Source organism: Hermetia illucens, chromosome 3 (assembly GCF_905115235.1).
Source record: "Hermetia illucens chromosome 3, iHerIll2.2.curated.20191125, whole genome shotgun sequence".
NCBI lineage: Eukaryota > Metazoa > Arthropoda > Insecta > Diptera > Stratiomyidae > Hermetia > Hermetia illucens.
The window spans coordinates 132,163,013-132,178,212 of NC_051851.1; the positions used below are offsets into that span (position 1 = coordinate 132,163,013).

General features: G+C 40.6%; 1 protein-coding gene across 2 annotated transcripts in view; it reads left to right on the forward strand.

Annotated features, from left to right (window-relative positions):
* LOC119651391 (probable G-protein coupled receptor Mth-like 1) overlaps nucleotides 1-15,200 on the forward strand; it is a 304,680-nt gene that overhangs the window by 261,555 nt on the left and 27,925 nt on the right. For both annotated transcript variants that reach the window (XM_038054972.1, XM_038054973.1), the window contains exon 3: nucleotides 753-937. In XM_038054972.1, the coding sequence (XP_037910900.1) occupies nucleotides 753-937 (185 nt within the window). The remainder of the gene's footprint in view (nucleotides 1-752; nucleotides 938-15,200) is intronic.

Here is a 15,200-nt window from a genome sequence, read left to right on the forward strand (position 1 = left end):
CTGAACGATTTCAATATCTCGGGTCAATGCTATAAGCCAATGGAGAACTACGTTATGCTCCTCACGTAGGGAAACACAAAACCTTTTATACCTGACCGACTTGTTATTCACTGTTGTGACTCCTTGATTGAATGTAGGAGTATTTATACTTCATTATCCGACACCAACAGCCCCAACTGGTGGTGGTTTGATACTTGATTGCGAAATCGACCATTTCTTGGGCAACAACCTAATACAATTTCTCTATGCGTCATAACTTTATTTCCTCCTAGTCTCCAGAACCGATGCTTTTATCAAACCTGCAACCCAATGGTTTTGAACGATTCCTTTGCGGTATATTGCTACTCCTTGAGCCGAGTAATGGTTATTCTTACCTACATGATTCTACATCATAAGTCACTAAGTTATCTTACCGCATATTGTAATATCAAAATGGTTCTAGATTGTACATCTAACTTTTGATAGTCTAAACGTTGTAGATCTGGCGCTCTTCCCATTTCACTAATAGCTAAGAAAAACTCAAAATCAAACCAATTTGCATTCTTCTAATGCAAGTATGAAGCGGAATCAGAGACAAAATCCACAAGTAAACTGTAGAATTGACAGGCTTTCCATTAAGTAATCAAATTTTATAAGTATATGTTGCTACGCTTGAATACTAATCCAAAAAATTTGAATAAAAAGTATTGATTCATTCTAAAAGATAGCATAACTAACAACCTTATTAATTCCTTGTTACTTCATTTTTGCAGCGATTTCCGTCCTACATCCTTAGAAAAAGGTCAAGAAATGTTCCGGCTACGAATCTATCGTGTCTACGCGTGGGGCGTACCACTTATTATTTCTGGCGTGGCTATCGTTCTGGACAACATTCCCTCGGGAACTGATGATAATTTGCTACGACCACGATTCGGCGAAGCAGGTTGCTGGTTTTATGGTAAGTTATGAACATTTCATACTTATTATCTCATTCAAGCGCATCAAAATGCAGACTTATGTACAAATTTGAATCTGTAATTGAAAGTTTGCTCTTATATCTATAATTTAAGCTGTTTTCCGTTGGAAGCTCCCCCTAGCGTGACTAAATGCACCTGTCCATCAAAACAAATCCATCACGATGTAACATTTAAAACGTTACATTACCGTTTATGCCCTGTAGAAGTAGAAACTTCACTTAACAGTTCAAAACATATCAATCTTTTTCTGACATATCTGCCTTCGGGACACATCCTGGCCAAATGACCCCATTTCCACACAAATGCGAGGAAAAAACACGCTCATCTAATGCCTAAGCAAGTTATCAATGTCACACGTCTGAGAGAGGAAAATCTATCAATTCGATAATGATAGTTTCCCGATAGTCTGTCGTTTAGTTATTGGAAAGTTTAGAATCAATAGAAGTAGTTGAAGCGCAAGATGCGCACAGCTTTGGATATAGATTGGAGTTTGCATTAAGGGCTTGAGGAGAAAATCTCAGAAAGCCAATCAACTGATGCTGGTATGTAAGAGAAGTCAGCTTCTATCCAGCGAAAATGTCGCTTTTCTAGTTTCTTCTGTATCAGCTCGATGTCTTGTTAGACGTGTCAACCACTTGAAATGTTTTATCCATTTATGTATGATGAATGCGATTCGAAGGCTATCGTGATTCTTGGGATATCACATTTTTCCGTCATTATTTCGTGATGTTCCACAAACGAAGAGTCTTGACACCAATCTCCGAGCAGACGGTTTTCCGCAGTTTTCATTTGTTAGAAATCTGAACGATGAAAGCAACAGGGGTTCTGAACTTTTGTGGATTCTGCACTGGATATTGAAATAATAGAACTTTAGCTCTTGACTTCCTAGAGAGGTACGCTTTGTTGCAATTGAATCCGTTTTTCTTAGAAGTGAATCAAGAATTGGAGCGACTGTAGTTATTTCCAACGACCACGGTCCCCAATCAAAATTAATATTATTTCCGTACAAAATGGATACAGTCTCTCTTCCTTTCGTCAGTTGCGAACAGAGAGGGACTGACTGACAGTGCCCTCTAATTCCGTCAAAAAGTTTACCTTCGCTCCACACCAGGCAATAAACTTTATTATTCTTTATACATTTTCAATACCTTTCAAAGCAAAAAAAAATAAACTGAGAAAAGGACCAGAATTCGTCATATGATGGGCATTGTGTTAGCAGATGCTGATCTTGCTAGTTCAGCAAGATTCTATGAGAAAGTGTGTTCACTTCCATGTAGCAAGATGAATTCACGGTCGAAACTGTCTGCAAATAAAGATATGCTCAATTATGATTATTACTATAATTGAAGTTCCCTAGCTCTGGGTTTTCTTCCCGGTGGCGCTAAGGTCCAATTCGGATTTTAACCTCCCTGATTGGTTGTGTCTATCCATATCAATCGACCACATTCTATAATTCCAGCAATTATGGATGATTTGTGGGTTGCACTTATATTGTCCTCTCATCACTTTCATGGCTCCTGGATGACCAGTTTCTTGTAGCTTTCGGAATTTTATTTCTGATATTCTCATGCTTCATTTCATACATTGTATACCGCTTCTACTCTCATCTCTTGGACAGAACTTCATCGTGTTGAGTTCAGTGTGTTGTTCACGCTTTTTCGTTAAAGTCCTAATTCTTACACACGATAAAATAAAATGTCAATTAAGGGCTTTAATTTTGAAAGGAAATCCATTTTTCGTTGTCAGTGCTGATAGGCTTTTGAATAAAATAATAAACGAAAGAATTCATCATTCTGATATATGAATGAATGAATGATCGAATGGACCCTTCCCTATTGCCAAGATATTATTTGTACTACAAACTTTTTCCGTCGCACCACCTTTATCTCTTTTGGATGTCTGCTCGCCTAAAGAACCCCGGATTGACCGGGCCTCGTGACATCTGCGAACTATTTTCCTAGCCATTTTTTCAGCTTTGTTCGCTTTTCTGTTGGAAACTACTTTTTTGGCTTTCCGCGATAGTTGCCTGGATGTCCAGCCCGACCACAATTATCGCAATGAGGCCTCTCCGTTTAGAGTTTTAGGCATTTCCCGTAAGAGTAGAGTAGGTGATATTGGCCGCTTCGTGGAGCCCAATTATCGCTGTGATTTTGATGCCACAAATTCCTAATACCTTGACGGCTGTGGGGAGAGCGAAGGAGCAAAGTTCATATCATTCACACAGGATGGCAGCTTCCCAGCTCCAGGATCACATCCAAATACTTTACATTTGAAGAAAGTGCCAATCTTTTTATTATGCCGCGGAAGGTGGAATTCAGATACCCTTGTCTTGGTGCTAAACAGCTTTAGCTTCGTTTTGGTTGGATGGAAGAAAACATCCTTACCCCGCTGCTATCCAATATGCGTAGAATTTTATCCATCGTTATCCACCAGAGTATTGGAGAGATGGCGCCTCCCTGGAGCGTTCCCCTGCTCACAGCTCCCTCAAGTGGCTACCTCTCAATTCAAATTGAACTATTCTGGGTTTAAGCATGATATTATTCAATGCATAAGACATCTCCAATGCGAAACGCATCATTTCCATGCTCATTCTTAAGTGAATGTTCAGGATGTGCTCTAAGGCCTTGAACACGCAAAAGATGAGGCTGAAGTTCTTCGCAGACTCGCGGTCAGGCCCGTCCGCATTGGGTATGAAAACCACGCGCCTGCGTCTCCAGGATCACAATACGTACGCGAAAGACTTAACTTTTCAGACCCTTGCATGGCTGCCCGTATTTGTGCCTGTAGTAGATGTTAACATCTCCCTGAGTTTTGACAGGTCTTGATTCCACCAAGGTGCGAGAGTCCTTTTGCTCTATTTTGCAGGATATGAAATCGGTTTCGAATACCTTTTCCAGAACCCTACCTTTGACTCCAATCGTATGTCATGCCAATGCTACCGATTTGTGCATCTTAGAATTTGTTCTTGTCAACTAAATCAAATTTCCTCCAGTCGATCATCCTAGGGTCTTTGAAGGGGTTGGTGACCTATACAGCGATATTTAGACTGAAGAGTATCCAACTGTGATCTAAGAAGGATCTCTGATCTGACATTCTACAGTTCTCCATCCAATTGTCGGTTAGTACGATGATATCAAGGACCTCCTCCCAAGCGTCGCAGTCTTCCAACCTGGAGAAGCGGAAGGTTTGTGTACTGCTCCTGTTATACATTGATAGGTCTGTGTTGATAACAATGTCAAAGAGAGACTCTTCTTTCCTAGATTTCCAAACTGCCTTGAAGTGTATGTCTAGCATTGACGTCGTAGTCTTGTAGTTACTCTGGTGGAATTGATGAGTCTTGAGCCATATAAGCTAGCGAGATGTACGCCTTTTTCCGCTTGAGCTCAAGTCGGAACGCAGAAAAGCGTGCAGGGTCTTCCTGGGGAGAATAAATGCCCTAGATCAGTCTGAATCATTGGTAAGGGTATTTCTGTATGCACGCTAGAATAATTTTAGGCGATGCGCCCGAAGTTTCGATTTTTTTCTAGAATTTTTCATTGGTGGGCCGTGTATTTCCCTTTGAATACCTCAGTGAGCTCTAGAATCCGGCGATGAAACGTCTCCATTTCGGCCTGTCATCTTGTGACATGTGTAATTAAAGGTTGGCTCTTTAAAAATACTAGAGTTATAAAAATTTCACTCGTAGACGGGTGGAATCCTCCCATATTATATGGTTGTTACATAAGCTGCTATTTGGTTAAATTTATGTAGTAGATGCCATGAATTTCCCTTTGACGTGGTCTAAAGCCAGCTTAAATAAAAAAGAAAAATATCTACACATTGTGGATTCGTATCTGAAATGTGCTTCTCAATCGTTTTGGATCTTGACTTGTGCTATCGGCATTGCCATTCTCGTCAGCAGGGCTTTCTACATCACGCATTATCATAATATGTAGAACATTTCGATCAATGGCATCATATGCTTGCTTAGAATCGATGAATATTTGAGAAGCGGTGATATTCTGGCATTTTTTCAGCATTGTAAAGGGCTGATCCATACTAGAAACGTCTTTAGCATGATCGCTGTTAAGTGGTGAAATCGAAATGTGTAAAAAGCTAAAACTGAGACAAAATATGAGTTCTATGTCTCTCACTTATTTCGTATTCGGAATGTGCAATGAGAGTTAAAGTGTCTCCGACTCATTGATTATCAATGCGCAATCGGATGAAAACTATGTAATAATTGTCGTGGAAGAGGTTTAGTTAAACGTGTAGGACGAGCATGGTAACACGCAATTAGTAGACGTACTAACTTGTTGCCATAGCTTGCAATCCTACACAAATGAGAAAATTGGGAACAGATCTCGACGGAGATCTTCCAATAATACATGTGTGTGGTGAATATGTGTGTGTGAAAACAGGTTTAGCTTGAAACCCTTCCACTTGTCCAGTTTTACGCTTTAAGATAAGAAAGGATCTCAATCGAAGATACGCGGTGAAATAATAGAATAGAAGAAGATATAGAAGAGTGTAGATCTTGAGAAATAAAGACAAAGTGACGGAATTATTTTGTGTTTCTTTTTATAACTGTGCGTTTAAGTACTTTACAATCGCCATACAGCCTAGTGACCATTCAGAGCGACTATCGTAATCATAACAATTGGTGTCCAACGCGAGGCTCTACAGTCATGATATTTTATGAAATCATGGAATATATTCGATCCCAGCTCCAAACTTCAATAATCGGATAGATATATGATATCAATCTTCCCACTTTGTTGCTCGGCTAGGCTTCACACAGGCACTCGATCTATCTTCACATTCAACTATTGAAAGCGCTTAAAACACTTTCTTCTCCATTGGGTGGAATCAGCAAGCAATTTTGAACAACTGATGGAAACATGGAGCCAGTTGGCATACAGAATTTCGCTGCTTTGCTCTACTTTTATGAGATTAAATTCATTTTTTTTAAGATCGTCTATTTCCTGCGTGTCCTTCTTTGTTCCTTTTTGTAGAGGTGAAAGACATTGAAAATCGCCATGCACAATTCTAAACCATCTTTTCCCAATCGGTCTCGCCACGGAGCCTTTATAAGATATTGCATCACGGGACAGGCAAGCGCACTTAATAATATTGGGTTGGAGAAAAAGAAATGTCGTGTTTTGTCAATAGGTGGCGACACTTAAACATATCTTGTGTTGTACTTATCGCATCGGGTCATACTATACGGCGATTTAAAGACGACAATCTGTACTATAAGTATCTCTTTGAAAGTGTTGTGATCGTACGTTTCAATTTCAGGTTATAGTGCGTCAAAAATGGAGTCCTCCAAGCAAGAATTTCGTCATATTTTACATTTTTGCTACATGAGAGGTAAAAATGCAACGAAGCCGGCCGAAAAAATTTGTGAAGTTTATGGGCTCGATACTGTAATGATTCGCACAGCACAGCTTTGGTTCGATTGATTTCATTCAGTGGATGTCGAAGATACACCCCGTACTGGTAGGCCAATCGCCGTAGAAACCGATAAAATCGTCGAAATCATCCAAGTAGACCGGCATGTCAGCATTCGCTCGATTGGCCAGGAATTGGGTATAGTCCATAAAACCGTTTGGAACCATTTGCAGAAGATTGGATTCCAAAAAAAGCTGGATGATTGGGTGCCACATGAGTTGACGCAGAAATATCTCTTGGATCGAATCAACGAATTCGATTCATTTTTGAAGCGGATGGTGACTGGTGATGAAAAGTGGATCACGTACGACAACCTCAAGTAAAAAAGATCGTGGTCGAAGCGCGGCGAGCCGGTCCAAACCATCGCCAAGCCCGGATTGACGGCCAGGAAGGATCTGCTATGTGTTTGGTGGGATTGGAAGAGAGTCATCAACTATGAGCTGCTCAACTATGGCCAGACCCTCTACTATAAGCAATTCGACCGTTCCGATTGACCAGAAGGGGCCAGAATTGGTCAAGGAATGGTGCTGCGTTCCACCAGGACAACGGATGGGATGTCTTATTGCACCCAGCGTATAGTCCGGACCTGGCACCAACTTATTACCATCTTTTCGAGTCCATGAAAAACGCTGCTGGTGCTACTAAGTTGACCTCAAAAGAGGCTTGCGAAAACTAGCTGTCTGAGTTTTTTCCAAATAAGGAGGGGGCGGGGTTATAAGGGGGGATAATGAAGTTGCTTTCTAAATGGCAACAAGTTTGCGAACAAAACGGCGCAAATTTGACTTAAATCGGATAATTCTAAGTATGTTAAATAAAGCGTCAAATTTCAATCACAAATACGACATTTCTTTTCCCCCAACCCAATATAATATTGCCCCTTTATCAAACATCACGTGGTGGGGCGGGTGGGAGCGCCATAAACTCTATTTCGCTAATAGGATCACATCCCTCTGCGGTGCGCGGTCTTGTCCATTCCACTTCGTTCTAGTGGCCTTATTCATTGCATCCCATACTTACAACAATTTTGATATTTTTGGGACAAGCGTGTTAACCCCCAATACACTAGTTACGAACAAGGCGGTCCCCCCAAACAACCGCGCGTTTTTTTCAAAAAGAACCGTTGTCACTTCCTATACAATGTAGAGTACACCGAAACTACCGTAATGAACTGCATGGGATGATAATTTGATTCACTATAGTTGCGTGTCTACTACAGCTTTTTTGACACATCAGTCTATTTTAGGTCATACCTAAATTTTCGCGTGTTCCTCAATCCGATACGCTGGCCATACGGGAACCTGAAATACAAAAAGAGGATATCGCGCGAAGTTCAAACCGAAGTTCAAATGGACGTGATGCGAAAAATGGTTTTTATGTGTCGAATAGGGATACATTTATTTCTCAATTTTGTTTCCATGTACACTCCACATTAGCTTAGAAAATGAAGCGATGTCATTTTCTAAGCTCCTTTTCGCCGAAAGTATGTGTTCCTAAGGTTTGTTTCCCATCCTAGCGTTATTCTTATGAGTGCATTTAAATGTGCACTTCGCAAGGGAACCCTCTGAGATATCGCGGGAAAAGCGGCCAGGCGCTGGACCTTCGTTTATATTGTGTTTCAGGCTTAGGTCTCGCAAAAGAGAGTCCCCTTAAGTCTCTGAAATACTGAGATTTTTGGTTGGAGACTGGAAGGTGGTATCATTCGAGCTTTTGGGAACTACCTCTCTTTGCCTTTATGTGATTGATGATACTTACTTTAAGTTTCAACCTTACTGATTCTTCCTCGAGAAAAAAGCAAATAGTGTGCAAGAATCCGATTGGAAAGGGTAGGTAGGGAGATATTATGCCTGCTCCTCGCTAACACAGTCCGTACTCGGTTAACTTTGTCGGGTAAAACAAACAGTATTACGTTATAAACGGAAGTACATAGCGTGTACCTGTGTCTGGTCGTTGCCACTACTCCACTCTTTCTCGTTCTAGCTGGCAGACATGGAAGTGATCATCTTTACGTTTCGAACCTCATGATGTATTAAAGCCTTTTTTTCGTTATCGGGAGGTATTCGGTTCAAAACGGAGGAATGTAGTGTAATCCTGTGCCTAATTTTCAAGCATGGTTAGTCCCCGATGGACTTTCGGAGTTCAATCAGCAAAGACGGGATTTTACCAGGTTTCCTTTTCAAATTCTCTTCTTTGTAGGGAAGAAGGAATAGATAAGTTAGCGTGTTTTGGAGATCACTAATACGGTACGGAGTTTCCAGCAAAAATCTAGGATTAAGAAGACATTGTCAAAATTAATGCTTCGAACGAATTTTTTTGTTTTTGTCTTGTATCAATATAAATTGTTGTATTCTCCACTTTAAACCTAGGTCTTAATGTGGGTTTGAGCATCCCGTTTCGAGATTTTACTGGTATGCTAGGAGGCAATGTGTTCAGCATTGCGCTTGCTCGTAAGATTATTGTCTTGATTTGGCCCAGATTCACACCTCAGTCGCAATTAGAAAATTTACACAAATGAAAAGTCAAGCTCAAAACTATAAAATGCTAACGTAAAACGGAGTAAAATTATCTGAACGGCACAGATATGCTTACCGTAGAATATTTTACTATCCGAAAAATTACGGGAAACAACATTTTATTTCATTCCAATTAATTAATGAGCAGAGCCGACGGTCTAGTCCTTCTCCGTTTCCTCGTCTTTTCTGCTCCTGACTTTTGGTTGGCAGTCTCCTTACCTTTGGACAGATGTGTCTCTAGCGGCGGAGTCAGTTTCTTTTTTCCTTCTTGGCCTTCTTTTTTTGGACCCTGGAAACTACTTCGATAAAGTCTCCTTCGGGCACGTCATCCTCTTTCCGCTTTCTCCCCAGTTCGCTTTGCAGTGGGCTATCTGCGGTCCGTTCGAGGCAAGCAGCGTTCTCAGCGGAAAGTGCTCGGTTTGTGTCCGAATCCGTCTGCTTAGGACTAGCGATTCTGACTGACCTTTCTTCCGGAACAGGGGCACTACAAGGTATTGAAGTCGCCATCTCCGCACGGTCAATCGCGCCACTTGATAGGGCTTCCTCTTTATTTGCGCGCCCCGGCGGCACATCGGGTTTGTCAGCCCTCGCTGCCTTTTCCGCTGATCGCTGCGGTGAACGACGCATTTTTATACTGCCCCCAAACGCACTCAGCTTTCCCTCCTTCCCTGTTGTTTCGTCGATTTTTTTATTAATGTATGTTTATTCAACATGAAAAACTAACCAGCGCATCCCGTGCAAGGGAGCTGGCGGCAATAGACAGGAACGGGTGTACTTTCGGGGCCACAGCCTATACCCCACTTCCCTGAGGCATGACCTATGCTTAGCTGATTAGCGGAATTCACGGACGAATCAGCGCTCGCTCGGGGCAACGCGGTCTACTAGCACCGGTTCAATGCACACTACCCGACCACGGTCCCGAAGGGGCTGGCTACTGATACACGTCTCAACTACCACCTTGGTAGCGCTACGCTCACACCCCATCGACGTCGACAGAGAGTTGTCAACGGCTCCGCAGACTCCTAGTGTGTCCCGACGCGTACCAGTCATTCGGTTTGCTCGTGTACCGGTCGCAGTTCGCTCTTCATCGATAAGCCTTCTCAAGGCTACTACCTAGGAAGCAGGTACACTGCCAGCTAGGGGTCAGAACTACTTACTCGGGCACCTCGGGGACGTCACACCCCGTATCATAAGCGTCCCTTTAAAGGTCGCTAACGACCCCTGAGGGGATTCATTATGGATGATACGCGCATCCATCAAGGCAAGTTTTCAACAATGAGATTAGGCGCAATCTTCAAGTAGCGAAATGTAAACATATTTTTTCATTGATCCTTGCAACAGCCAAACGTAGAAAGTTTGATATGAAGCCACTTGTATATTATTGGAAGCAAAGATAATTACAGATTTAATGACTCAACTATACAGGAAAATCTTTGGTGGTGTATTGTATGTTAAGCAATGTTGTCGGGAGCTGGAAAACTATGGTACTAAAAAGTATCACAAAAAGATACTAAATATTACTTTTATATGAGGGTACCTAGATTCAAGGAAAAATAAAAGATTTCCAACTCTCCTGTTATTGTATTTTATGTCATAACCGTGTATATTGTAAAATGTGTCTACAAAAATGTGGTTAGAACCTTGTTTTAGGGGAGCAGAGATTGAAGAGCGCACATCTGAACATTAGACGATACAATGAAAATTAAAAGCCAACCAAATTTCAACTTCAATTTGAATGTTATGTATGCAATTACAATTCTAAAACAGCAACGAATTGAAATGGAAAGATAGAGTAACTTCCTAAATTCATTGCTATAGATGCTATAGATTTTCAATCAACTTAAGGTTCACTGGTCGAGGAAGCATATAGAGTGGGCATGGGACATTATACAATAATCTTTCTCGGGCTGAAAAGGAGCGTACTTGGAGTTCTTGTACTACTAAACGAAAGACGATTGTTCTATGCCTAACATTACGTTTTGTTACAAATTAATACACAGTACATTAGAGGATAAATCTTCTTCATGTTCTACTCGAATATGAAACTATTCACTCTCGTCGCTTTCAAACCCCCCATCCCGGCCATGTTTGCGAGTTGTAATGTGTGTCGTAATTTTTAAGCTTCGTATTGGCTTACCTACAAAATCCTGGCTTTACTTCTGCTGAAAACGAAGATTTTGACAACACCCTCATTGACACGGAGATTCGGAGATGAAGGGTTCTGTTCTGGCCGGTCGACTAGAAAAATTCGCTATCCACAATACTCCGCGTATGTTCTAGAAGTGCTCATGTGCACCCGGGCATGTTCTGACATCTTCCAGTCTTGTGTCGCTTTTGGACCAACTTTTATTTGAATTACGAATGACGTCGCGTTGTTTTAGAGTTGTTAACTTCCGCAGTGGATAGTTACACTTTATGATAAACTTTGTGGGTTATTTTATACATTTTATGACGTGATAGACTGCATTCATTCAATTTCAATTTTTTACCTATTTCACGACATGCACCAAAAAGGTTCCAAGTTCAACTTTTCGGTCATTTTATCATCATCATCATCATCAACGGCGCAACAACCGGTATTCGGTCTAAGCCTGCCTTAATAAGGAACTTCAGATATCCCGGTTTTGCGCCGAGGTCCACCAATTCGATATCCCTAAAAGCTGTCTGGCGCCCTGACCTACGCCATCGGTCCATCTCAGGCAGGGTTTGCCTTGCCTTTTATCTGCCATAGATATTTCCCTTATAGCCTTTGCGGGCTGAATCATCCGCCCACCGTAATCTATTAAGTCGGATTTCATCCACAATTTGACAGTCATGGTATCGCTCATAGATTTCGTCGTTATGTAGGGGGCCAACAATTCTTCGGAGGATTCTTCTCTCGAACGCGGCCAAGAGTTCGCAATTCTTTTATCAGTCATCAGCATTTGATATTGCCAAATATTAACTTCGTTTCGGGTTTGTTTGAAAAGTACTGAAAAATGAGAAAAAGTACTCAGGTGCTATTGAACTTCAAAAGGTTAAACTTAGTACCTTTGGTACAAAAAAGTCAACACTGCTTGTAAGACTCATTTGAGTTGGCAGTAAGGAAAGGTGGAAACAATGTATGAAATTAGTAGGAAGCGACAAAGTGCGACCTCAACTCAAATCATACATGCAGAAACGATTACTTCCAAAACTGTTTTGAATCCAGGGCGAAAAAGTTCACGGTGATGTTACCTAAGCATTCATTTCCGCGGCATCTGCAGTTTTTACCTGAAATTAAGATCCTTGAGGCTTTACGGATATCGCCTCAAGATTGATACCTTGTACATATAGTAGGTTGGAGATGGTTAGATGAACGACATCGATTTAATGTACTGTGGACGATTCGCTTCCAAATGGTGTTGCTCCTAACTCGCCCAATGTATCGAATTATAATAAAGTAATGATAAAATACGGTCGATATCCATCATTTTCATCTCAATAAGCACAATTTTTTCATGGGAAAATAAGTTCACATAAAACATGATAAAGCTCCGCCATTCATCGATGTACAACCTCTTCTGAGTTAAGTGCTGAAACCCCAATAGACATTGAACCAGTGCACAAGACTTTTATTACTTTTTCTCTTCAAGAAATTGTGTCCATTCTGAGGATTTTCTTGATGTTTTCTTTAGTTCATCATTTCGGTCATAATGTCTTCTATGAGAAACAACCCAGAAAGCGGTTATGCAGTATGAAGTGCATGTACATATGCAATGCAAGTGCATCAACTTCTTGAGAGATTGCTGGCGCATTCAATGTGACGGCCGATAACTATTTCTATAAGTCCTACATATGTTTGTACGGTTGACTTATTTCGCTAAATGATTGATGGCATCGTGTTATGCTAAACAGTGACACGGAAAATATTTTCCATGTCATTTCCATTTGATGTGAAGACAGCTGAAAAGCTTTAAAAAGATGATTGAAGATTGGAGTTAGGTTTTTATTTAAAAGGTTAGATACTGTAAAAAGACAGTTCATAACCAATAATGATGTTCCTGTTTAGATTACGTTTTTTAGAATGAGTCATACATGTACAACTGGTCCTCGAAATACCGGCATATGAGTAATAAAAACTCTTTATTCGGAATTTAGAAAACAAAATTTAATCTTTTTTGCTCCCCATTATTGATTTGATTGCTATTTCTTGCATTCATTTCCTTTAAATTAGGATTACTGTGTATGATGCCTCCATTAAAATAAGAATACCCCAAAATAAGATTACCTTTTCAATATAGTTAATACGTAAAAGGAACATTTCTCAATTTTTTTTCCGATTTGCTTCCGACCTTAGTAAAAATAGATGCAGAAATACCCAGTTCAAAAAGACATCTTGATAATTAAATGCTCATAAAAGTAATGGTTATTAATTGATACCATAATTGTTATTCCTCAAAAATAGACATCACCCACGTCGTTATCGCTGAAGATTTCAAATTTGTAATATTTACGTGACCCTAATGCTGCCGCACGCATTGTAATCAGTAACTTAATTGTAATAGTTAAGTTTACTTCTTCCTAATAGGCGGCGATAAGAGAGGCTATCATGGCTGGTGAATCTTTAATTTGAATTTCTGTTGAAAGTTCCCTGATTTGACCCAGATATGCCTTGAGAGTGAATGCAAGTGTGACTCTACACTCACTGATAAATATTTACACAATTCATTTCAGTAGAAGAGGTGATAACGCACTTGCATCAGATTTGATTTGATGTATTCGATCAAATATTTTTTTGTAGTTGAATTACGCATTTCAGATTTATATTTTGAAGCTGACATTCGTAATTATTATGTTTGGATGCTAATGTTAGATAGGCTTCCTCATTGGTGGTGATGAAATTAATAAGCTAGAATTGCGTTTTTCTGGTGTAAGCTTTTGCCGAAATACGCGCATTACTATAATACTAGAATATTAAAGGGACCGCTACACAAAAAAACAAGTTTTTACCTGGAAAACATGTCCTAATGGATCATATAAAGTTTTGGAAATTTTTTTACTTGCAAAAAACCACGCTCAGCTAATTTGCAAGTTTCTAGCTAATTTTTTCGTGTGTTACTAGCTCCTAACTAGAAGTCGTTACTAGATACTATTTTACTTAGTTTACCGCCACTCCCCCTAAGGCTGAAAATATGTGGAACGGCCAACACAGGGTCAAAAACAAACATCCTTTATAGGTATGTGATGCGTAGAGAGTGTTCCTTCATGTGGATGGGTTTACTACTGTCTTCAAAAGCAATCTTCTCTGCTGGAATCCAATCACAAACTTTATGACAAACAATTTTGATTTGTTTGGAATGTTAGATCACTAAACAAATTTCTGCTGCCAAAAACCTACTTCAACAGACCAGCAAGAACAAAATTAGGCTTCTACCAGTCCATGAAGCGAATTGGATTAGTGGCGAGGTAACCGACTTAAGGTTGCACGCAATCTTCAACAGTGGGAAGTTATCAGGGCAAAATGAGATTTGAGTCGTTTTTACCGTAGATAGGGACTTTAAAGCAAATGTTGCACACTTCAAACCCATACACGAAACATTGTGTGCGTTTCGCATCAAAGCAGTTAATATATGGTTTGTTAACATGTACGGCCCAACTGAGACAAAAGATGACGAAGTCAAAGAGCAAATTTGGCTTGTAAAGACTATACGAAACACTGTTTCCTCTTCTTTTTCTGCAGCCTTTGTCCCATTCATAAGCGGAGTCGTCTCGTCGTGAACGGTTTCGCCATTTACCTCTATCGAATGCATGATCTGGGTGCAATCTCGAGGCTTTTAAATCCCCATCTAGCGTATTAAGCCACCGTTGTTTCGGCCTGCCTTTTGGACGTTTACCATGGACTTCGATGTTCTGGCCAATCTTGGCAAGTGAATTCTCGTTAGCACGAATTGCATGACCATACCATCGAAGGCGCCTCTCTCACAATTTTTCCGCGATCAGTGCAACCTCATATCGATCGCAAATATCCTCATTACGGATGTGATCAAACCGTGTCATCCCACTAGTCCAACGCAACATCTTTGTCTCCATTACCGCATGACGCCGTTCATTATCTTTTATAGTCGGCCAACACTCAGAACCATAGAAAGCGACAGGGCGGACGACATTGCGATAGATAGATCTGAGACGTTCTTTGATACATCGATCACAAACAACATAAGTTGTGGAACGCGACTTCATCCAGGCTGCGCTAATGTCTGAAGCAATTTCATAACGTAGTTCTCCATTGGCTGATAGCGTTGACCCGAGGTATTTAAATCGCTCAGTTCTGGGCAGATCA